The 25,733-nt window shown below is 35.6% G+C and overlaps 1 protein-coding gene across 3 annotated transcripts in view; it reads right to left on the bottom strand.

Annotated features, from left to right (window-relative positions):
• Positions 1-25,733, bottom strand: part of LOC125157828 (uncharacterized) — a 412,592-nt gene that overhangs the window by 46,616 nt on the left and 340,243 nt on the right. For all 3 annotated transcript variants that reach the window (XM_047844867.1, XM_047844868.1, XM_047844869.1), the window contains one exon: positions 14,320-14,409. In XM_047844867.1, coding sequence (XP_047700823.1) covers positions 14,320-14,409 — 90 coding nt within the window. The remainder of the gene's footprint in view (positions 1-14,319; positions 14,410-25,733) is intronic.

Here is a 25,733-nt window from a genome sequence, read left to right as displayed (position 1 = left end):
TCTGGAAACTATGAAAAACTGGTGAAAGAAATCAAAGATGACAATCAGAAATGGAAAGACACCTCATGCTCATGGATTTAGAAGAAAAAATATTGTTAAAACGTCTATATTATCCAAAGCAATCCGAGGCAATTCCTATAAAAATACCAGCAGCATTTTTTTTACAGAACTAAAACAATTCTAAAATTTATATGGACCACAAATGACTCTGTATAGCTAAAGTAATTTTGAAAAAAGAAATGCAAAATGAATATATCAGAATTACAGACTTCAAGTTATATTACAAAGCTATAGTAATCAAAAGACTATGGTGCTTGTACAAAAATAAACACATAGATAAACAGAACAGAATAGAAACCCAGAAATAAACCCACAATTGTAGGGTCAGTTAATCTTTGACAAAGTGGTGAAGAATATCAAATGGGAAAAAGACAGTCTTTTCAGCACATGGTGTTGGGAAAACTGTGCAGTTACATACCAAAGAGTGAAACAGCACCACTTTCTTACACCATCCACAAAAATATACTAGAATTGATCAAAGACCTAAAAGTGAGGTGTGACACTATAAAAATCCTAGAAGAGAGCACAGGAAGTAATGTCTTGGCTATGAGTCATACAGACATTTTTCCTAGACATTTCTCCTTAGGCAAGGGAAATAATAGAAAAAATATACTATTGAGACTACATCAAATTAAAATGTTCTGCACATCAAAGGAAGCAACCCACAACACTAAAAGGCAACCTATTGAATGGGAGTTGATAATTGCAAGTGACATCTGATAAAGGATTAGTATCCAAAATATACAAAGAATGTATTTAACTCAATACCCAAGAAACAATCTAATTTTAAAAATAGGCAGAAGTCATAAAGAGACATTTTTTCAAAGAAGACATCCAGATGGCCAACAGACACATGAAAAGATGTTCAACATCACTGAACATCAAGGAGCTGCAAATCAAAGCTACAATGAGATACCACATTACACCTGTCATAAGGCTAAAATCAAAAACACAAGAAACAACCTTTGGCAAGAACGTGGAGAAAAAGGAACAGTTGTGAAATGTTGATGGGAATACAAACTGGTGCGGGTAATGTGGAAAGTAGTATGGAACTTCTTCACAAAGTTAAAATTAAAACTATCCTACTGCTATCTAGGAGTTTCACTACTGCGCATTTCCCCCCCAAATTAAACACTAATCCAAAGGTATACATGCAACATTATTTAAAAAAGACAAACAATGGAAGCATCCCAAGTTTCCATCCATAGATGAATGGATAAAGAAGAAGTGATGTGCATATAAATATATATACAATGGGATACTATTCAGCCATAAAAAAGAATCAAATCTTGCCATTTACAATGACATGGATGGAGCTAGAGAGCATAATGCTAAGTGAAGTAAGTCAGTCACAGAAAGACAAATACCATATGTTTTCACTCATATGTGGAATTTAAGAAACAAATCAAACAAACAAAGGGAAAAAGAGAGAGAGAGTGGCAAACAAAGAAACAGACTCTTAACTATAGAGAAGAAACTAATGGTTAGCAGAGGAAAGGTGCGTAGCAGGATGGGTAAAATAGATGATGAGGATTAAGTAGCTCACTTGTTTTAGTGATCACTGGGTGAAGTATGGAATTGTTGAATGACTATATTGTACACCTGAAACTAATATAACACTGTATGCTAACTGTACTGGAATTAAACATTTTTAAAAAGTTACCTCTTTGAAAAGATTAGCTAAATTTGAACGTCTTTAGATAAACTTATTAAGAAGAGAGAAGTCTAAAAAAAAGAAGAGAGATGTCTCAAAGTATTAAATACAGAAATGAAAGTGGAGCATTACTGAAGACTTTACAGTAATGAAAGAGATTATAGGGGAATACCATGAACAATTGCATAAAAATGCATTAGATAACCTAGATAAAACAGACAAATTCATAGAAACACACAAAATTCCAAAACTGACTTAAGTAAAAATAAAAGTTTTGAATAGACATATTATATGCAGTCAAAGAGATTGAATCAGTAATCAAAATCCTCCCAACAAAGAAAGGCACAGGACCAGATTATTTCACTGATGAATTCTATCAATATTTAAAGATTTAACCCAATCCTTTTCAAACTGTTCCATTACACAAAAGAAGAAATAGCACTTCCTAACACATCCTGTTAGGTTGGAATTACCCTGATAACAAACCAGATGAAAAAATCACAATAAAAGAAAGTTATATATAGATTAATATTTCTTTTGGATATAGATCTAAACAATTCTCAACAAAAGAAGAGAAAACAGGAAACAGACTTCAGCAGCATACTTAGAGGATTATACTTAGAGGAATAAATAGAATTTATTCCAGGAATGCAAAATCAATTTTATATGCAAATATCAGTTAATGTGATACTCCATATCAATACAATAAAAAAATCACATGATCATATCAATATATGCAGAAAATTCACCTGACAACTTTCTATAACCTTTCATGGCAAAAACATTCAACAAACTAAGAATAGAAGGAAATTTCCACAATATTATCTACGGCCACTAGAAAAAACAAAAACTAACATAATACTTAATGATGAAAGGCTGAGTTTTCTTCATCTAGAAGGAGGAACAAGACAAGGATTTCACTTTTTTCTCTCTTCTCTTCAACATTGTACTGGAGGTTTTAGCTAGAGAAATTAGGGGAGAAAGAGAAAAGCATCCAGATTGGAAAAGAAGAGGTAAATTATCTCTATTCACAGATAATATACTTGTATACCCGGAAAATTTTGAGTAATCTATTAAAAACGATTAGTACTTATGAAGGATTTCACCAAGTTTCAAGATACAAGATCAATATTCAAAAATCAATTGTATTAGAAGGGGAGCTAAGATAGTGGCATAGTAGAAGGACTTGATGCTTGTATCATCTTTGAACACAACTAGATAACTATCAAATCATTATGAGTACTAAAGAAATCAACCAGAGGACTGACAGAACAAACTGTGCAACTAGAGGGAGAAAAGAGGCCACTTTGAGGAAGGCAGAAAGTGTGGAGATGTGGTTTGGGGAGAAAAAGGATCACGTGTCCTGTGGAGGGGAGGGAGCCCTGGTTGTAAAGAGAGGTGAGAGAGAGTGGAGCATACAGCAATATGCACAAGGCTAACACTTCCCTAAAGCCATTGGCTTGGAAAATGAGAAGGGCTGATTTTCATGAGTTTTTCTAACCAGCAGAGATCAAAGACTGGAGTTTTAGTGGTCCTCAGGCTTGGCTAGGATACAGACATAAGGACACTGCCCTACTCCTGAAGAAGAGGAAGGCTAGAAACTCCAGGATAGACTGCATGCTATGAGGATTCCCTAAGTTGCACAGGGAGAGTCTACTCCAGACTTTTTGGAGTGTATCTGTGAGAGGTAGCATAGCTTCTCTGGAGACAAAAAACTAGAGGGTAGCCTTTCCCTCTCTATCCTGTAGCATTGGTGCAGAGACAGTGTTTGAGGGTGGTTGACTGGGAAACTGGCACTTTAGCCTGCTTTACTCCAAATACCATGGCCCTGTACTCTGTAAAAATTGCCCTTTTGGATCAAACATGCATCAGTTCCAGTGTGGCAAGACCCTTTCCTAGAGGACAAGCATAAGTCCCTGCCACACCAAGCCCCTGTAGGTTGGAATTTTAAAAATAAACAGGCATGGCTGAGATAGAGCCCAAGAGCCCTGGGCTGTTCCAAGCAGGCAAGTAACCAAGAGACAGACAGTGTAAGATGAGCGATCTGAAAAAAAGCCTGTGATACTTGAGGGAAAATTATTTGCTCCTCTGAAAGTGCTTCTCTGAGAGCACCTAGCACAAACCCTTCTCTCTAGGGACAAAGGTGCTGGCTGGTGCCATTTCCCTACCCTACACCTAAGCAGAAACCAACTTCCATAAACAGCATTGTGCCAACACTGGCTGCCTAGCCTGCTTACACCAGGTCACAACCCTGAGTTTGCTGGTACTGCTTTTCTCAGGCAAGTGTGCCTATGGATCAGTGTAGCAGGACCTTTCCCCAGAAGACCAGCACAAATCACCACAAGCACCACCTCTCCTGACTGTAGGGTTCTGCAAAGCTTAAGTTCTAGTAGAAGTAACATCAGGTCTCTTTGAACAAGCAGACCAGAGCATATCTAGTTAAATTTTGCCACACTCTGGCCAAAGTCAAAACACTCCTAATTTCAGGCAAGAATAAACGGCAGATTAATGACCACAGAAATAGAGCAGTCAAAACAGCATCAGAGTGCATGCAGCACACACCAGAGACACTTCAGGACGCATTAGACCTAGGACATTATATGACCTCTTCTTCATAAAGTCATTTCTCTCAGGATCAGGAAACATAACAGGCTTTCCTAACAGAAAAAGACAGAGACCTAGACAAAATGGCAAGGCAGAGGAATCCATCCCAAAAGAAAGAACAAGATAAGGTCATGGCCAGGGATCTAACTGAAACAGATAGAAGTAATATGCCTGATCCAGTATTTAAAGCAACAACCATAAGAATACTAGCTGGGCCTGAGAAAAGCATGGAAGACATCAGGAAGACCCTTATTGCAGAGATAAAGGAACTAAAAAAAAAGATCAGACCTAAATGAAAAATTCAATAACCAACATTTGAAACCAACTGATTGTAATGACCACAAGGATGGAGGAAGAAGATGAACAGGTAAATGATATAGAGGATAGAATTATGGAAAATAGTGACACTGAACAAAAGTGGAAAGAAAAATTTTGGATCATGAGAGTAGAATTAGGAAAGTCAGTGACTGTATCAAACATAATAACATTTGTATCATAGGAGTCCTAGAAGATGAGAAGGAAAAGAAGGCAGAAGGTCTGTTTGAGGAAATAATAGCTGAAAATTTGGGATAGGATACAGACATCCAAATGTAGGTGGCACAGAGAACTCCCATCAAAATAAATAAAAGCAGGTCAACACCAAGACATACTGTAGTTAAATTTGCAAAATATAGTGATAAAGAAAAAATCTTAAAACAGGAAGACAAAGGGGCGCCTGAGTGGCTCAGTCAGTTGAGCGTCTGACTTCAGCTCAGGTATGATCTCATGGTTCGTGAGTTCGAGCCCCATGTCAGGCTCTGGGCTGACAGCTCAGAGCCTGGAGCCTGATTCGGATTCTGTGTCTCCCTCTCTCTCTGCCCCTCTCCCGCTCGCTCTCTCTCTCTCAAAAATAAACATTAAAAACATTAAAAAAAAACAGGAAGACAAAGGAAGTCCCTAACTTACAAGAGAATACCCATAAGGTTAGCAGCAGGTCTTTCCACAGAAACTTGATAGGCAAGAAGGGAGTGGCACGAGTGGCAATATGATGACTGTGAAAAAACTGCAGCCAAAAATACTCTATTCAGCAAGGCTATCACTCACAATAGAAGGAGACATAAATAATTCCCCAAACAGAAACTAAAGGAGTTCATGACTAGTTAACCAGCCCTGTAAGCATTATTAAAGGGGACTCTTTAAGTGGGACAGAAAGACCAAAAGTGACAAAGACTAAAAAGGAACAGAGAAAAACTCCAGAAACAATGACAAAATGAGTAATAAAATAGCACTAACAACATATCAATCAATAAGCACTTTTAATGTAAGTGGACTAAATGCTCCAATCAAAAGACATAAGATGTCAGAATGGATAAAAAAAAGACAAGACCCATGTATATGCTGCCTACAAGAGATTCATTTTAGACCTCTGCAGATTGAAAGTGAGGGGATGGAAAAACAATTATCATGCAAAAGAAAGGTGGAGTAGCAATACTTAAGTCAGACAAACTATATTTTAAACCAAAGACTGTAACAAGACATGAAGAAGAGCAGTATATCATAATAAAGGTGAGTATCAAAGATCTAATGATTGTAAATATCAATGCTCTTAACTTGGAACAACTAAAATATATGAAAAAATTAATAAAAAACCTGAAGGAACTCATTGATAATAAAAATATTATAATAGGGGACTTTAACACCCCACTTACATCAATGGACAGATCATCTAAGCAGAAAATCAACAAGGAACCATGACTTTGAATGACACACTGGAACAGATGGACTTAACATATATTCAGAATATTTCATCCTAAAACAGCAGAATACACTTTCTTTTCAAGTGCACATAGGACATTCTCCAGAATAGATCACATGCTAGGTCACAAATCAGCCCCCAAAAAGTACAAAAAGTGCCATGCATATTTTTCTGATCACAGTGTTGTGAAACTTGAAGTCAATCACAAGAAATATTTGGAAAGACCACAAATATATAGAAGTTAAGAAACATCTTACTAAGGAATGCATGGTTCAACAAGGAAATTAAACAAGAAATAAAAAGAAAATGGAAACAAATGAAAATGAAGACACAATGTCCCAATATCTTTCAGATGCAGCACAAATGGTCATGAGAGTGAAATATATAGAAATAGAGGCCTACTTCAAGAAGTCAGAAAAATCTCAAATACACAACCTATCCTTACACCTAAAACATATATAAGAAGAAAAACAAATAAAGCTTAAAGCCAGTTGAAGAAGGGAAATAAAGATTAGAGCAGAAATAAATGATGTAGAAAAAAATCAGTAGAACAGATCACTGAAACCAGAATCTGTTTTTGAAAATTTAATAAAATTGATGATCCCCTAGTCAGACTGATCAAAAAGAAAAGATAAAGGACCCAACTAGATAAAATCTCAAATGAAAGAGGAGAGAGGAGAGATCACAACCCAAATAACAGAAATATAAACAACTATAAGAGAATATTATGAAAAATTAACGCCACCAAATCAGTCTGGAATAAATGGATAAATTCCTAGAAACATTAACTACCCAAACTGAAACAGGTATAAATAGAAAACTTGAATAGACCAATAACCAGTAATTGAATCAGTATGAAAAATCTCCCAACAAACAAAAGTCCAGGGTCAGATGGCATCACAAGTGAATTCTACCAATTATTTAAAAAATAATATCTATTTTCAAACTATTCCAAAAATAGAAATGGAAGGAAAACTTCAAATTCTATGAGGTCTGCATTACCGTGATTCCAAAACCAAAGGCTCCACTGAAAAAGAGAATTGCAAGCCAATATCCCTGATGGACATGTATGCAAAAACTCTCAAGAAAAAAATTAGCAAACCAAATTCAACAATAAATTAAAAGAACCATTCACCAAGATCAAGTGGGATTTATCCCTGGGCTGCAAGGATGGTTCAATATTCACAAAACAATTAATGTGACACATCACAATAATGTAACAAAGGACAAGAACCATATGATCCTTTCAATAGATGAAGAAAAATCAATTGACAAAATATAATTTCCATTCATGATAAAAGCACTCAGCAAATTAAGGATAGAGGGAACATACCTCAGGATATTTAGGCCATATATGAAAAACAAACAGCTAATATCATCCATAATGGAAAACAATTGAGAGCATTTCCTCTATGGTCAAGGACAAAACAGTGATGAGCACTCTCACCATTACTATTTAACATAGTACTGGGAAGTCCTAGCCTCAGCAACCTTATATCAAAAAGAAATAAAAGGCACCCAAATTGTCAAGGAAGAATTCAAGCTTTCAGTATTTGCATATGATATGATATTCTGTATAGAAAACTAAAGATACTTCCAAAAAATTTCTAGAACTGATACATTAATTCAGTAAAGTTGCAGGATAAAAATCAATATACAGAAATCTGGTGCATTTTTATACACCAAAAATGTAGCAGCAGAAAGAGAAATCAAGGAAACAATCCTATTAACAATTGCATGTAAAACTAAACATACCTAGGTAAACCTAACAAAAGAGTTAAAATCTGTACTGTGAAAAATATAAAACACTTCTGAAAGACATTGACGATGACAGAAAAAAATAGGAAAACATTCCATGCTCGTGGATTGGAAGAACACATATTGTTAAAATGTCTATTATACCCAAAGCAATCTACATATTTAATGCAATCCCTATCAGAACACCAAAAACATTTTTTTAACAGAGCTAGAACAATCTTAAACTTTGTATGGAACCACAAAAGACCCTGACCAGCCAAAGCAATCTTGTAAAAGAAAAGCAAGGATGCCTGGATGGCTCAGTTGGTTGAGCGTCTGACTGCGGCTCAGGTCATGTTCTCACCATTTATGAGTTCAAGCCCCACATTGGACTCTGTTCTGACAGCTCAGAGCCTGTAGCTTGCTTCAGATTCTGTGTCTCCGTCTCTCTCTGCCCCTCCCCTGTTTGTGTTCTCTCTCTCTCCCAGAAGTAAATAAACATTTAAAAAAATTAAAAAAAAAAGAAAAAGCAAAGCTGGAGGCATCACAATTTTGGACTTTAAGTTATATTAAAAAGCTGTAGTGATGAACATAGTATTGTACTGGCACAAAAATAGACACATAGATCAATAGATCACAACAGAAAATCCAGAAAAAAACCCCACTACTATATGGTAAACTAATCTTTGACAAAACAAGAAAGAATATCCAATGGAAAAGAGCCTCTTCAAGAAATGGTGTTTGCAAAACTCAAAAGCAACATGCAAAATAATGAAACTTGACCACTTTCTTACACCATACACAAACATAAATTAAAAATCGATGAAAGACATAAATGTGAGACAGGAAACCATTAAAATCCTAGAGGAGAACATATGTAGTAACCTATTTGACATAGGCTGTGAGAACTTCTTACGAGGTATGTAAACAACTATTGGGACTTCATCAAGATTAAAAGCTTCTGCACAGCAAAGGAAGAAATCAACAAAATTAAAAGCCTTCAGGATAGGAGAATATATTTGCAAATGACATATCTGATAAAGGATTAGTATCCACAATATATAAAGAGCTTATAAAACCCAACACCCAAAAAATGAATAATCCAAGTAAAAATGGTAGAAGATATCAATAGACATTTTCCCAAAGGAGACATCCAGATGGCTAACAGTCATATGAAAATATCCTCGACATCACGTATCATCGGGAAAGTACAAATCAAAACCATGATGAGATAACACCTCACACCTGTCAGAATGGCTAAAATTAATGACACAGGAAACAACAGGTGTTGGCGAGGATGCAGAGAAAGGGAAACACTCTATAACTGTTGGTGGGAATGCAAACTGGTGCAGCCACTTTGGAGAACAGTATAGAGGTTCCTCAAAAATTAAAAACAGAACTACCCTATGATCTAGCAATTGTGCTAATGGGTATTTACCCAAAGGATACAAAAATAGTGATTCAAAGGGATACATGTACCCTGATGTTTATATCAACATTATTAATAATAACCAATTATAGAAAGAGCCTCAATGTCCATCAGCTGATCAATGCATAAAGAAGCTGTAGTATATATACACAGTGGAATAATACTTAGCCATCAAAAAGAATGAAATCTTACCATTTTCAATGATGTGGAATGAGTTAAAGAGTATTATGCTAGGTGAAATAAGTCAGTCAGAGAAAGACAAATACCACCTGATTTCACTCATATGTGGAAGGTAAGAAATAAACAAAAAATGAACATAGGGGAAAAAAAAGATAGAAAGCAAGGCAAACCATAAAACATAGTGTTACCTAAGGAGAATAAACTGAGTGCTACTAGAGGGGAGGTGGTCAGGTGGAAGGGTGAAATGGGTGATGGGTATTAAGGAGGGCACTTGTGATGTGTACTGTGAAAGTGATGAATCCCTAAATTCTACGCCTGAAACCCATAGTACACTGTATGTTAACTCACTGGAATTTAAGTAATAACATGAAAAAGATCAATTTTATTTCTGTATACTTGAAATGAAGAATGAAAGAATATAATTAAAAACTCAATTTATAATAGCATTAGAAAGAATAAAAATTTGCAATAAACTTAATAGAATATGTTAAAAAATTACACTTTAAAAACTACAAAACATAGAAGAAAAAATTTTTAATATAATTTATTGTCAAGTTGGTTTCCATACAACACCCAGCGCTCATCCCAACAAGTGCCCTCCTCCCTGCCCATCACCCATGTTCTCCTTTCCCCCACCCCCCCCATCAACCCTCAGCTTGTTCTCAGTATTTAAGAGTCTCTTATGGCTTGTCTTCCTCCCTCTCTGTAACTTTTTTTTCCCCTTCCCCTCCACCATGGTCTTCTGTTAAGTTTCTCAAGATCCACATATGAGTGAAAACATATGGTATATTTCTATGACTGACTTATTTCACCTAGCATAATACCCTCCAGTTCCATCCATGTTGCTGCAAATGGCCAGATTTCATTCTTCTAATTGCCAAGTAGTATTCCATTGTATATATAAACCACATCTTCTTTATCCATTCGTCAGTTGATGGACATTTAGGCTCTTTCCACAGTTTGGCTATTGTTGAAAGTGCTGCTATAAGCATTGGGGTACATGTGCTCCTATGCATCAGCACTCCTGAATCTCTTGGGCAAATTCATAGCAGTGTTATTGCTGGGTCATAGGGTAGTTCTATTTTTAACTTTTTGAGGAACCTCCACACTGTTTTCCAGAGTGGCTGCACCAGTTTGCATTCCCACCAGCAGTGCAAGAGGGCTCCCGTTTCTCCACATCCTTGCTAGCATCTATAGTCTCCTGATTTGTTCATTTTAGCCACTCTGACTGACGTGAGGTGGTATCTAAGTGTGATTTTGATTTGTATTTCTCTGATGAGGAGTGATGTTGAGCATCTTTTCATGTGTCTGTGTCTGACACATGATGTCTCCTTTAGAGAAGTGTTTATTCATGTCTTCTGCCCATTTCTTCACTGGATTATTTGTTTTTAAGGTGTGGAGTTTTTTGAGCTCTTTATAGATTTTGGATACTAGCCCTTTGTCTGATATATCATTTGGAAATATCTTTTCTCATTTCGTTGGTTGCCTTTTAGTTTTTTTGATTGTTTCCTTTGCAGTGCAGAAGCTTTTTATCTTCATGAGGTCCCAAGAGTTCATTTTTGCTTTTAATTCTCTTGCCTTTGGAGATGTGTTGAGTAAGAAATTGCTGCAGCTGAGGTCAAAGAGTTTTTTCCTCCTTTCTTCTCTAGGGTTTTGATGGTTTCCTGTCTCACATTCAGGTCCTTCATCCATTTTGAGTTTATTTTTGTGTATGGTATAAGAAAGTGGTCTATTTTCATTCTTCTGCATGTTCCGGACTCATTCTATGAAGCTAGCATTACTTTGATTCCCAAAGAAGACAGACCCACCAAAAAAAGAGAACTACAGGCCAATATCCCTGATTAATATGGAAGAAAAAATTCTCAACAAGATCCTAGAGAATTAAATTCAACAGCACATGGAAAGAATTATTCACCATGATCGAGTGGGATTCATTCCTGGGCAGGGATGGTTCAATATTTGCAAATCAATGTGATACATGACATTAATAAAATAAAATATAGGAACCATATGATCATGTCAATAGATGCAGAAAAATACGTTTGACAAAATACAGCATCTTTTCTTGATGAAAAGCCTCAAGAAAGTCAGGATAGAAGGAATATACTTAAACATCATAGAATCCATTTATGAAAAGCCCACAGCTAATATCATCCTCAATGGGGAAAAAGTGAGAGTTTCCCCCCTGAGATCAGGAACACGACATGGATGTCCACTCTCACTGCTGTTGTTTCACACAGTGTTGGAAGTCCTAGTATCAGCAATCAGACAACAAAATGAAATGAAAAGCATCAAAATCGGCAAAGATGATGTCAAACTTTCACTTTTCACAGATGACATGATACTTTACATTGAAAAAAACACAGACTCCACAGACTCCATCAGTCTGCTAGGACTGATACATGAATTCTGAAAAGTCACAGGATACAAAATTAATGTACAGAAATCGGTTGCATTTTTATATGAAGCAATAGAAAGAGAAATAAAAAAAAACTGATCCCATTCACAATTGCACCAAAAACCATAAAATACTTAGGAATAAACCTAACCAAAGATGTAAAAGATCTGTATGCTGAAAACTATAGAAAGTTTATAAAGGAAATTGAAGAAGATACAAAGAAATGGAAAATCATTCTGTGCTCATGGATTGGAAGAATAAATATTGTTAAAATGTCAATACTACCCAAAGCAACCTACACATTTGATGCAATCCCAATCAAAATTGCACCAGCATTCTTCCCAAAGTTAGAACAAACAATCCTAAAATTTCTATGGAGCCACAAATGACGCCAAATAGCCAAAGTTATATTGAAGTAGAAAACCAAAGCGGGAGGCATCACAATCCCAAACTTTAGCCCCTATTACAAAGTTGTAATCATCAACACAGTATGGTATTGGTACCAAAACAGACACATAGACCAATGGAATAGAATAGAGACCCCAGAATTGGACCCACAAATGTATGGCCGACTAATCTTTGAGAAATCAGGAAAGAGTATTCAATGGAAAAAAGACAGTCTCTTTAACAAATGGTACTGGGAGAACTGGAAAACACTGAAGAAATTTTAAAAGATCTAAATTAATGGAAATATTCTATATTTATGTATCAGAAGACATAATATTGTTGGGATGGCAATAATTCACAAATTAATCTACAGATCAACACAATCACTATAAGAATAGAAGTTGACTTATTTTAATGAATTAACAAGTTGATCCTAAAATTTTACGTGTAATTTTAATGGACCTAAAATAGGCAAAACAGTCTTTAAAAAGAACAAAGTAGGAGTACTCATGCTTCCATTTTAAAAATGTATTACAAAGCAACAGTAATTAAGACAATGTGGTAAAGCACAAGATAGGCTTATAGATCAGTGGAATAAGACTGAGATACAGAAATAAAACTACAGATCTCTGGTCAACTGATTTTTGACAAGGAGCCAATACCATTCCATGGAGAAAAATAGTCTTTTCATCACGTGGTATTGAGTCAACTGGACTGTCACATTCAAAAGATTAAATTGTTCCCTCACATCACACTATACAGAAAAAAATAACTCAAAATGCATCAAGAAATTAAATGTACGAACTTAAACTATAACATTATTAGGAAGTAACATAGTTATAAATCTTCACAATCTTGGATTTGGCAAATAATTATTAGATATGACACCCAAATTATGAACAATAATAGGAAAAGAATAAATAATCTTAACTGTATTAAAGTTAAAAAGTTTTGTATTTCAAAGGACACCATCCGAAAATAAAAAGACAATACAGAATGGTATAATATGTTTGCAAATTGTATATCTGATAAAAAACATGTATTCAGAATAAAGAACTTACAACTCACTAACAAAAAAATAATAAAAATATAGACTATAAAAGATATTTGTATGGATAGATATCTATCCAAGGAAGATCTACAATGGTCAAAAGCACATAAAAATATGTTCAACATTATTAGTCATTGGGGACTTACAAATAAAAATCATAAATTAATAACATTTCATACCACAAGGAAGGTTAAAATAAAAAGGTCAGATAATGAAAAGTGTTTACAAGAATGTGGATAAATAGGAATCCTCATACAATGATGGTGGGAGTGTAAAATTATGTAGTCACTTTGGAAAACAGCATGACAATTAAACATGGAGTAACCATGTTATTTAGCAATTTTTCTCCTATGCATATAATTAAGAGAAATGAAAACATGCTACAATATGGACTAACCTTGAAAGCATTGTACTAATTGAACGAATGCAGTCGCAAAGGGCCCTGTATTATATTATTGTACTCATAAAAAATGTCCAAGATAGGGAAATCTATATAGACACAAAGCACATTAGTGGTGTCTTAGGGATAAAGGAAATGGGAGAGGTAGGCAGATGATAAATATAGAGTATAGGATTACCTTTTATGGTGATAACATTTTTCCAAAAGGGATTTTTGTGATGACTGCACATATCTGTGAGTATACTTAAAACCACTGAACCATGTTGAATGGGTGAGTTATAGCACAATAAATCTGTTTTTTTTTATTTTCTGGAAACTGAGAATTTAATGAGCTTCCCTGGTAGACAACATCTCACAGATGTTGTCATAACTTGCTAGATGAATTAAATGAATTTCGTATGACTCCGTTGGAAGTGTGGACTCTTGAAACCTTGTACCTGCTTCCTGATAGTCTTCATTCTATGCGCCTTTTCTCATTACTGATTTTATCGTGTGATCTTTTGATGTAGTAAATTTTAGCTTTGAGTACTACTGTATGTTGAGTCCAGTGTATACTCCTAGAAAATGACTGTATTCAGATATTGCCTTGGGGATCCCTGATACAACAAATCCTGGCTTAAAATTTTCCAAATATTGATAGAAAATATCTAAAACCATTTGGCAATTTCTATCGAATATACTCACCTCTGTTATCAATTTGTTGTACAGACTTTTGTTCTTCAGTTCTCTTTCTTTGGCTAAATGGATATGACAAGAAAACAGGCCTCCAAAAACCTGTAAACATTAAATAGACATAACTATTTTCCAATTCCTAATAAGATTGTAGAAAGGAAACATTATATGATTCTGCAGTGAATTAAGGTTTATGATAGTACTATTTTTATTCAAATTAATGGAGATCCTCTTTCCAATTTTCATGGAGCTTATTAAAGCAATATTGAAGATGAAGTTAAAAATATTCCACCATATGCTATTGATATAGTTACCTCACATAAAAATTCAGAATATTCTCAGTTAAGTTTTTCTAAAAACTTTCATAGCCAGTTCATGTCCTAATAAATGAAATATTGGCATAAAATTTCCTAAAAAGCACCCATTAGGATGACTACTGCACAAAAAACAGGGGCACCTGGGTGGCTCAGTCAGTTGAGTGTCCAACTCTTGATTTCAGCTGAGGTCATGATCCCAGGGTCATGGGATCAAGCTCTGTGTTGGGCTCCATGCTAAGCATGAAGTCAGCTCAAGATTTTTTTCTCTCTCCCTCTGCCCCTCTCACTCACTAATGCACTCTCTCTCTCTCTCTCTAAAACTAAATAAAATTTAAAAATTGAAAAAAAATAAAACAATTATTGGTGAGGATGTGAAATGGTACAGATATTGGAACCTTTGTGCACTGTTAGTGGGAATGTAAAATGGTACAGCCATTATAGAAAACAGTATGACAAATCCTCAAAAAAAATGAAAAAAATATATAATTAACATACGATCCAACAATTGTCCTTTGATTATATACCCCCCAAAATGAAAGCAGGATCTCAAAGAGATATTTACCACTCATATTTATAGTGACATTATTCACAATAGCCAAAAGATGAAAGCTACCCAACACCAACATCTATCCAGGTAGATATGAATGGATAAACAAATTCAGGTATATCCATACAATAGAATACTATTTATCCTTAAAAAGGATAAACAAACTCTGGTATATCCATACAATAGAATACTATTTATCCTTAAAAAGGAAGGAAATTTTGACACATGCAACAACATGGATGAACTTCAAGGACATTATGCTGACTTCAAGAAGGCAAGCAGATATACACAAATACTATATATGAAATAAATACTTATATGAGATGCTTTGTCAAAATCATAAAGAAAATAAACATATGCTTAACTACAGAGAACAAACTGATGGTTATAAGAGGTGAGGTGGGTAGGGGAATGGGCTAAATAGGTGATGGGGATTAAGAAGTGCACTTGTGATGAGCACAGGGTGTTATATGGAAGGTTGAATCACTAAATTGCACACTTCAAACTAATATTACACTATGTTAACTAACTGGAACACAAATAGAAACTTAAAAATATCATAGAGAAAGGAAGTAGAATTGTGGTTGCCAGGGACTGAGGAAAAAGGGAAATGGTAAGTTATTGTTTAATGGGTATAAGGTTTGTTTTGCAAGATGAAAAGAGTTCTGCAGACTGGTTGCACAACAATCTGAACTTACCACTAAACTGTACATTTAAAAATGATCAAGATACTAAATTTTATTTTATGCATATTTTACCACAATTAAAAAAAATTTTTTTTAATGTTTATTTTTGAGACAGAGAGAGACAGAGCATGAATGGGGGAGGGTCAGAGAGAGGGAGACACAGAATCTGAAACAGGCTCCAGGCTCTGAGCTGTCAGCAAAGAGCCCAACGCGGGGCTCGAACTCACGGACCGCGAGATCATGACCTGAGCCGAAGTTGGCCGCTCAACCGACTGAGCCACCCAGGCGCCCCTTTACCACAATTTTTTAATGAGACAAAAATGGCTAACAACAGGATATGTAGGATATGGAAATATTCTCATGTCAAATGGAATGGAGAATTCAATTCAATAATCCCAAAGTGATAGTACTTGGTGTAAAATTTTAAGGTGCAAGATAAATTCTAAATATAATTATAACAGACATAGAAGTTGAGTAAACTAGTTAATATTATTAATGAGACTTATACTGTTCCCAGGAAAAGCAGTGTGTAAAAAAGATAAAAAACTGTTTTATAAACAACTATTCATTTAAAAATATTATTTACAATCCATAGTCAGAGGAGCAAAACAACTTAATTTTTGGCCTAGGAAATGCAGCAAAGTCATTTCTTCTGTCTCTTTACCATAGAAAGCATAGATAAGGGGAAGACACAATGCAAGCTCTGACTTTAAGAAGAGTGTATTGCTGGGGCGCCTGGGTGGCTCAGTCAGTTGGGTATCTGACTTCGGCTCAGGCCATGATCTCACGGTCTGTGAGTTCGAGCCCCACGTCAGGCTCTGTGATGACAGCTCAGAGCCTGGAGCCCGTTTCAGATTCTGTGTCTCCCTCTCTCTCTGACCCTCCCCCATTCATGCTCTGTATCTGTCTCAAAAATAAATGAGCATTAAAAAAAAATTTAAAAAAAGAAGAGTGTATTGCTAATCAATATCACAGAAATATAAATAGTCATGAGAATATTATGAAGCATTATATGCCAACAAACTGGGTAATCTCAAAGACATGGATAAATTCCTAGAAACATACAAACTACTAAAACTTAAACAGGAAGAAACAGAAAATTTGAACAGACCTGTAGGGAGCAAAGAAATGAATCAGTAATAAAAAATGTCCCAAAAAACAAAAGTCCAGGACCAGATGACTTCCAAGGGGAATTCTACCAAACATTTAGAGAAGAGTTAACATGTATTATTCTCAAACTGTTCCAAAAAATAGAAATGGAAGGTAAACTTCCAAACTCCTTCTATGAGGCCAGCATTACCTTGATCCAAAACCAAAGACCTCACTTAAAAAGGCCAACATCCCTGCTGAACATGGATGCAAAAATTATCAAAAAGATACTAGCAAATTGAATGCAACCATACATTGAAAGAATTATTCACCAGTACATTGAAAGAATTATTCACCATGATCAAGTGCAATTTATTCCTGGGCTATAGGGCTGGTTCAATATTTGCAAATCAATCAATATGACAAACCACATTAATAAAAGAAAAGATAAGAACCATATGATCCTCTCAATAGATGCAGAAAAAGCATTTGACAAAATACAGCATCCATTCTTGGGTCTTTCATATATGGCCTTTATGATGTTCAAGTATGTTCTATCAGTTTATGTTTTCCATATAGAACATCTGAAGATGGGTGAAAGCAGCTAGCAAACTTTTGATTTATATATGAAAGGGCTTCACCTATGGATTGACTATACCCAAGTGCATGCTTTACGTTAATAATAATCCACATATTAAATACAGTCTAAATGCAAATATTTAAAGTGTGCCAAAGACTTTTATATAAAAAAATTAGGCTCATGTAAAGTGTAGTTAATTGACTGGTTTCATGTGGAATGTTTCCTCAGTTAGATTATAAACTTCATGAAGTCACAGATGTAGTTGAGATAAAAGTAGACTAGGAGTTTCTATACTCTAGCCTAACCACTAATTACCTATGTGACATTTAGGAACGTAGTCTGCTTGCATCTCATTTTTCTCATTTTTTAAAGCAGAAATAATAATTCTTTACTGTAGTAGCTCTTTCTAAATAAGAAGAATGTGACATTAGGGGAGGAGTTAAGATGGTGCATAAGTAGGAGGACCCTGGTCTTTCCTTGTCCCTCAAACACAGCTGTTTCGAGGTAAGATTACTTGGAATATTGAGTAAATAGAGTTGCAGAGTGGCAGAAGGATCTCCAAAGTTACAAGGAGACAGCATGGCAGATGAGAGGTGCGTGAATGTGAATTGGGGGAGAGAAAATGGTGGAGCCGCAGAAGGGAGGAACCCTTTATGTGGAGAGACAAAAAATAGAAAAAGAGAGGGGTTGAGAAAGTGTCTCATTGAGTTAGCACAGGAGGAAAACCTCTCTGGACCATGGAATGGGGAACAAGAAGTACCGAGTATCTCAGTTCTTTTTTGCAAACAGCTTTTGGAGCTCAAACTCTGAGGTTTTGGAAGTTTGTGACTTTGTTAGGAGCAGAGCTGTTGCACATGCTCCTGGAGAGGGGAGCTGGCCCGGGACTGTATAGTGTTGTGAAGTGATCTCCAGGGTGCCCTGGGAAAGAACAGTCTCTTTCCTGAAGTACTTTTGAAATAAGGTTTATTGCCTCCCCAAAGACAAAAGACCCTGATGTTGCCATCTAAAGGTGTTTCATCAGCAGGATGGAGAGGCTCTACTCCCGAGGAGGGGAGGAGATGCACACTGTGTTGGGTCCTTTAAAACTTTGGATTTTGAATCCCAGCCTGCACCAAAGAAAAAGTGCAAGAGTTTTGGCGAAGGGAGAGCTGATTTCTCTCACTATACTGTGAGGGCTGCCTGAATAGCAGAGGTGGATATCTCTGGTCTGGTGATGAGAGATTGGGGTGGTGCCATTTTCCCCCTAACACCAACATGGTGGGACTTCAGAAAGGAACACATCAGCCCCCAGTGGAGGCAAGACACACGTACACCAAACCCTGCCACCTCTGTGACTGGCACCTGATTATTTACTGGGTCAAGACTGACTCTGAGATGACACAGTCAGTCTCTCCTCCAGACCAGCACAACCACCACCCCTCAGGCACCAACAGACAACTGTGTATTTTCTTTTTTACCTCCTTCTCCTTTCTTTTTTTTTTGGAAATTAAGCTCATGGTTTCTGATTTGTTTTCTCTCATTCCTTTTATCTTTTCTTTTTATTTTGGATCAGGCTTTTTTACTCTTTTCTTTACCCGTCTTTTCTCCTTTCTTTTGCTTTTTTTTCTTTTCTTTTCTTTTTTTTTTTTTTTTTTTTTTTTGCTTTATTTCTCCTTGGAGTAAGCCTTATAGATTTTTTATTCACATTTTCTTGTTCCTTTTCCTTTTCTCTTTTTAGTATAAGGCTCCCCTCCCTTTTTGCCCCCAGGGTTACTTCAACAAGCAAATCAAAGCACACCTAGTTAAAGGTCCAAACACTCCACCAGTACAAGCAAGGAGGAGCTCTGCAGAAGACTGACCAGTGGGAAAGAGTAGCCAAAACACAACAGCAGAGTTCACACAGCATACACCTGAAACACTTCCTGGAGTGCCAGGCCCTGGACAGTGTATGACTCCTTTTAAATATAGTAGTACTCTCAGATGTAGGGAATATAACAAACTTGTAAAACACTCAAAAGACAGAAACTGAGCCAAAATGACAAGAATGAAGAATTCTCCCCAAAAGAAAGGTCAAGAAGAAATTAGTCATGGACTTGCTCAAAACAGATATAAACAATGTATCTGAACAGGAATTTAGAACATTCATAAGACTACTATCTCGGCTTCAAAAAATCATAGAAAACACCAGAAAAACCCTTGCTGCAAATATCAAAGACCTAAGAACTAGTCAGGATGAATTTAAAAATGCTATAACTGAAATGCAAAATAAACTAGATACAGTGACAGCAAGCATGGGAGAAGCAGAGGAGGGAATAGGTGAAATAGAAGATAAAATTATGGAAAATAATTACTCTGAAAAAATAAGGAAAATAAATTACTAGATAATAAAGGGTGACTTAGAGAACTAAGTTATTCCATGACTCAAAACAATATCCATAACACAGAAGGCATAAAAGAAGAGCAAGAAACAGGGACAGGTTTATTTGAATAAATTATAGTTGAGAACTTCCCTAATTTGGGGAAGGAAACAAGCATTCAATTCGTAGAGACACAGAGAACTCCCTTCAAAATCAACTAAAACAGGTTAACACCACAACATATCTTGGTGAAACTGGCAAAATACAAAGATAAAGAGAGAATTCTGAAAGCAGCTGGAGACAAAAGGTCCTTAACCTATAAAGGTAGACACATAAATTTAGAAGCAGACCTGTCCACTGAAACTTGGCAGGCCAGAAGGGAGTGGCTGGAAATATTAAATGTGCTGAATAGGAAAAAATATGTAGCCAAGATTCCTTTATCAAGCAAGGCTGTCACTCAGAATAGAAGGAGAAATAAAGACTTTCCCAGACAAACAACAAGGAAAGGAGTTCATGACCACTAAACCAGCCCTGTAAGAAATTTTAAAGGGCACTCTCTGCATGAGAAAAAAAAAGGCCAAAGCAGAAAAGACTACAAAGAAGCAGAGAACATCACCAAAAACACTAACTCTACAGATAACACAATGGCGCTAAATTCATATACTTCAATAATCACACTAATGTAAATGGACTCAGTGCTCCAATCTAAAGATACAGGGTATCACAATGGATTTTAAAAAAAAAGATCCATTCATATGCTGCCTAGGAAAGACTCATTTTAGTCCTAAGGACCCTGCATATTGAAAATAAGGGGATGGAGAACCATGTATCATGCTAATGGAGGTCAAAAGAAAGCTGAAGTAGCCATACTTATATCAGACAAACTAGATTTTAAACCAAAGACTGTAACAAGAAATGAAGAAGGGCATTATATCATAATTAATGGGTCTATCCATTAAGAAGATCTAACAATTATAAATATTTATGTCCCCAACTTGAAAGAACCCAAATATATAAATCAATTAATAACAAACATCAAGAAACTCATTGAGAATGATACCATAATAGTAGGAGACTTTAATACAACACTTACAACAATGGACAGATCATCTAAGCAGAAAACTAACAAGGAAGCAATGGATTTGAATGACACAATGGACCAGATGGACTTAACAGATATCTTAAGAACATTTCATCCTAAAGCAATAGAATACACATTCTTCTTGAGTGCACATGGAACATTCTCCAGAACAGATCACATATTGGGTCACAAATCAGCCCTCAACAAGTACAAAAAGATAGAGATAATAACATGCATATTTTCAGATTATAATGCTATGAAACTTGAAGTCAAGCACAAGAAAAAATTTGGAATGCCTTTAAATACATGGAGGTTAAAGAACATCCTTCTAAAGAATTAATGGGTTAACCAGGAATTTAAAGAAGAAATAAAAAAAATACATGGATGGAAATTAAAATGAAAACATGACAGCTTAAACCCTTTGGGATAGAGCAAACACAGTCCTAAGAAAAAAGTACATTGCAATTCAGGACTATCTCCTGAGGCAAGAAAGGTCTCAAATGCATAACCTAGCCTTATACCTGAAGGAGCTAGAAAAGGAGCAGCAAAGAAAGCCTAAAGTCAGCATAAGAAGGGAAATAATAGGATTAAAGAAGAAATAAACAATATAGAAACAAAGAAACAAAGAAAACAATGGTAGAACAGATCAATGAAATTTCAGGATATTTTTTTAAACAATAAGCAAAATTGATAACCCCCTAATGAGACTTATGAAAAAGAAATGAAAGAGGACCCTAGTAGATAAAATCTGGAATGAAAGAGGAGAGTCATAACCAACACCACAGAAATACAATTATAAGAGAATACTATGAAAAATTATATGCTAGCAAACTATACAATCTGGAGGAAATGGACAAATTCCTAGACAATCACACACACACTACCAAAACTCAATCAAGAAGAAATAGAAAATTTGAACAGGCCCATAACCAACAAAGAAATTGAATCAGTTATCAAAAATGTCCCAGCAAATAAGAGTCTTGGGCCAAAGGCTCCCCAGGACAATTCCACCAGACATTTAAGGACAGTTAATACTTATTCTTCTGAAACTGTTCCAAAAATTGGAATGGAAAGAAACTTTCCAAACTCATTCTATGAAGCCAGCATTATTACATTGATTCCAAAACCAAAGACACCATTAAAAATGAGAATTACAGGCCAATATCCCTGATGAACTTCGATACAAAAATTCTCAATAAGATACTAACAAACCAAATTCAAAAATTATTCACCATGATCAATTGGGATTTATTCCTGGGCTTCAGTGCTGGTTCAGTATTCACAAATCAATCTATGTGATACATTACACTAATAAAATAAGGCATAAGAACCATACAATCCTTTCAATAGATGCAGAAAAAGCATTTGATGAAACACAGCATCCTTTCTTGATAAAAACCCTCATGAAAGTAGGGGTAGAAAGAACATGTGTTAACATAATAAAAGGCATATATGAAAGGCCCATAGTTAATATCATCCTCAATGGGGGAAAATGAGAGCTTCCCCCCTAAGGTCAGGAACACAACAGATATGTCCACTGTCACCACTGTTGTTCAACATAGTACTAGAAATCCTAGCCTCATCAATCAGACAACAAAAAGAAATAAAAGGCATACAAAATGGCAAAGAAGTAGTCCAACTTATACTCTTCAAAGATGACTTGATACTCTACATGGAAAACCAAAAAGACTCCATCAAAAAGCTACTAGAACTGATACGTGAATTCAGAATAATCACAATATATAAAATAAACATACAGAAATCTGTTGCATTTCTATACACCGATAGTGAAACAGTAGAAGGAGAAATGAAGGAATCGATCCCATTTACAATTGCATACAAAACCATAAGATACCTAGGAATTAACCTAACCAAATAGGTTAGGTCTGTATGCTGAAAACTACAGAAAGCTAATAAAAGGAATTGAGGAAGACAGAAAGAAATGGAAAAACATTCTGCACTCATGGATTTTAAGAACAAGTACTGTTAAGTCTATACTACCCCAAATAATCTACACATTCAGTGCAATCCTTACAAAATAATGCCATCATTATTCACAGAGCTAGAACAAACAATCCTAAAATTTGTATGGAACCACAAAAGACCCCAAATAGCCAAAGTAATGTTAAAAAAGGAAACCATAGCTGGAGGCAGCATAATTCTGGACTTTAAGCTGTATTACAAAGTTGTAATCTGTAATCATCAGGACAGTATGGTCCTGGCACAAAAACAGACACATAAATCAATGGAACAGAATACAGAACCCAGTAATGGACCCACAAATGTATGGCCAACTTCTTCAAAAGTCTTCAACAAAGCAGGAAAGAGTATCCAATGGAAAAAAGAGAGTCTCTTCAGCAAATGGTGCTGGGAAAACTGAACAGCAGCAACATGCAGAAGAGTGAAACTGAACCACTTTTTACACCATACACAAAAATAAACTCAAAATGGATGAAATACCTTAATGTGAGACAAGAAACCATCAAAATCCTACAGAAGAAAACAGGCAACAACCTCTTTGACTTTGGCCACAGCACCTTCTTACTAGACATGCGTCCAGAGGCAAGGGAAATAAAAACAAAATGAACTATTGGGACTTCGTCAAGATAAAAAGTTTCTGCACAGCTAAGGAAACAATGAACAAAAAGGCAACCAACGGAATGGGAGAAAATATTTGTAAATGACATATCAGATAAAGAGTTAGTATCTAAAATCTATAAAGAACTTACCAAACTCAACACCAAAATAATAATAATAATAATAATAATACAATGAATTAATGGGAAGAAGACATGAATAGACACTTTTCCAAAGAAGACATCCAGATAGATAACAGACACATGAAAAGATGCTCAACATTGCACATCATCAGGGAAATTCAAATCAAAACCACACTGAGATACCTCCTCACACCTGTCAGAATGGCTAAAATGTACAACTCAGAAAATAATAGATGTTAGCGAGGATGTGGAGAAAGGGGAACTCTTTTGCACTGTTGGTAGGAATGAATACTGGTGCAGCTACTCTGGAAAACAGTATGGAGGCTCCTCAAAAACTAAAAATAGAACTACCCTATGACCCAGCAATTGCACTGCTAGGTATTTATCCAAAGGATACAAAAAATGCTGATTTGAAGGGGCACATACACCCCAATGTTTATAGAAGCACTATCAATAATAGCCAAATTATGGAAAGACCCTAAATGTACATCCACTGATAAATGGATAAAGAAAATGTGTCATATATTTACAATGGAATACTACCAGTGATAAAAAAGAACAAAATCTACAATTTGTAACAATGTGGATAGAACGAGATTGTATTATGCTAAGTGAAATAAGTCAGGCAGAGAAAGGCAAATATATGATTTCACTCATATGTGGAATTTAAGAAACACAACAGATGAACATAAGGGAAAGGATGGAAAAATAAGATAAAAACAGAGTGGAGGCAAACCATAAGAGACTCTCAAATATAGAGAACACACTGTTGTTGGAGGGAGGTGTGTGGGGGGATGGGCGAAATGGGAGATGGATATTACGGAGGAAGTTTATTGGGATGATCACTGGGTGTTATATGTAAGTGATGAATCACTGTGTTTTACCAGAAACAAATACTACACTGTATGTTAGCTAACTTGAATCTAAATAAATTAAAAGTAAATAAATAAAAATTACAAAAAAGAATATGAGGTTAAACAAGAGTTGAGATATAAGCAACATACTTAAAAACTCAGGCTCTGGAGGCAGATAAATCCAGTATCAAAGTCCAGCACAACTCTTTTGAGCGTTATAGCCTCATTTTTCTCACTATAAAATTGGAATAATTCATGTTCTTCTGAATTATTTTACTGTTCATTTATTTTTGAGAGAGAGAGAGAGAGAGAGAGAGCAGAGGAGGGGCAGAGATAGAGGGAGACACAGAATCCGAAGCAGGCGCCAGGCTCTGAGCTGTCAGCACAGAGCCCAACACAAGGTTCAAACCCACAAACTGTGAGATCATGACCTGAGACGAAGTCGGACGCTTAACTGAATGAGCCACCCAGGCACCCTGGGATAGTATATATTCTTCTTAGCTGAAAGATGTCTTCATGTTTAATAGCACAGACTTTGGAGCATGGGTTCATATCTTGACTGCCATGTATTATGTTACCTTGGTTAATTATATAATTTCTTTGTGCCTCAGTTTCTTCATTGGTCAACTAGAAATGATAAACGTGCCTATGTCCTAGATTGCTGTAAGGGTTTAATGAATTCACACATGTAAAACTTGTGAATTAGTATTCATTAATTGGTTCTAGTGAATTGGTACTAACAGATTAGTATGCATACAATGCTTAGAGTTTTTCCTAGCAGTGTTGTATAAAGCTTAGGTATTATGTAAAGGATGGGTTTAGATGTAATAATGCATGTGACTTGTGTAGCACAGTGCTTGACAATATTAGATGGTTGTTATTTTCATATTAATGGACTTTGGAAGGCTGAAAGGTGTTATTTAGAAATTTAAGGTATTATACATTTATGTTTTTATTGTATGCTGAGCATATGGTAAGCACTTGATTGGCAAAATTTTACAAAGCACATCAATAACAGTGCAGTTGAGTTCTTTAGAAGTAGTTATGCTATTTCACTGGACATTTATTAGATATTGTTTGAAAATATCAAAACTGAAGCTGAATGTGAAATGTTAATCTTTATACCCTCCATGCTAATTTATACAACTCTTAAAGAATCACTAATATTGCCTTGTTAGAAGAGAATGATATTTGGTTAGGAGATAATTCAACTTAG

Source organism: Prionailurus viverrinus, chromosome X (assembly GCF_022837055.1).
Source record: "Prionailurus viverrinus isolate Anna chromosome X, UM_Priviv_1.0, whole genome shotgun sequence".
NCBI lineage: Eukaryota > Metazoa > Chordata > Mammalia > Carnivora > Felidae > Prionailurus > Prionailurus viverrinus.
Note: the sequence above shows the minus strand (reverse complement) of the source record. Positions and strands in the feature narration are given on the sequence as shown.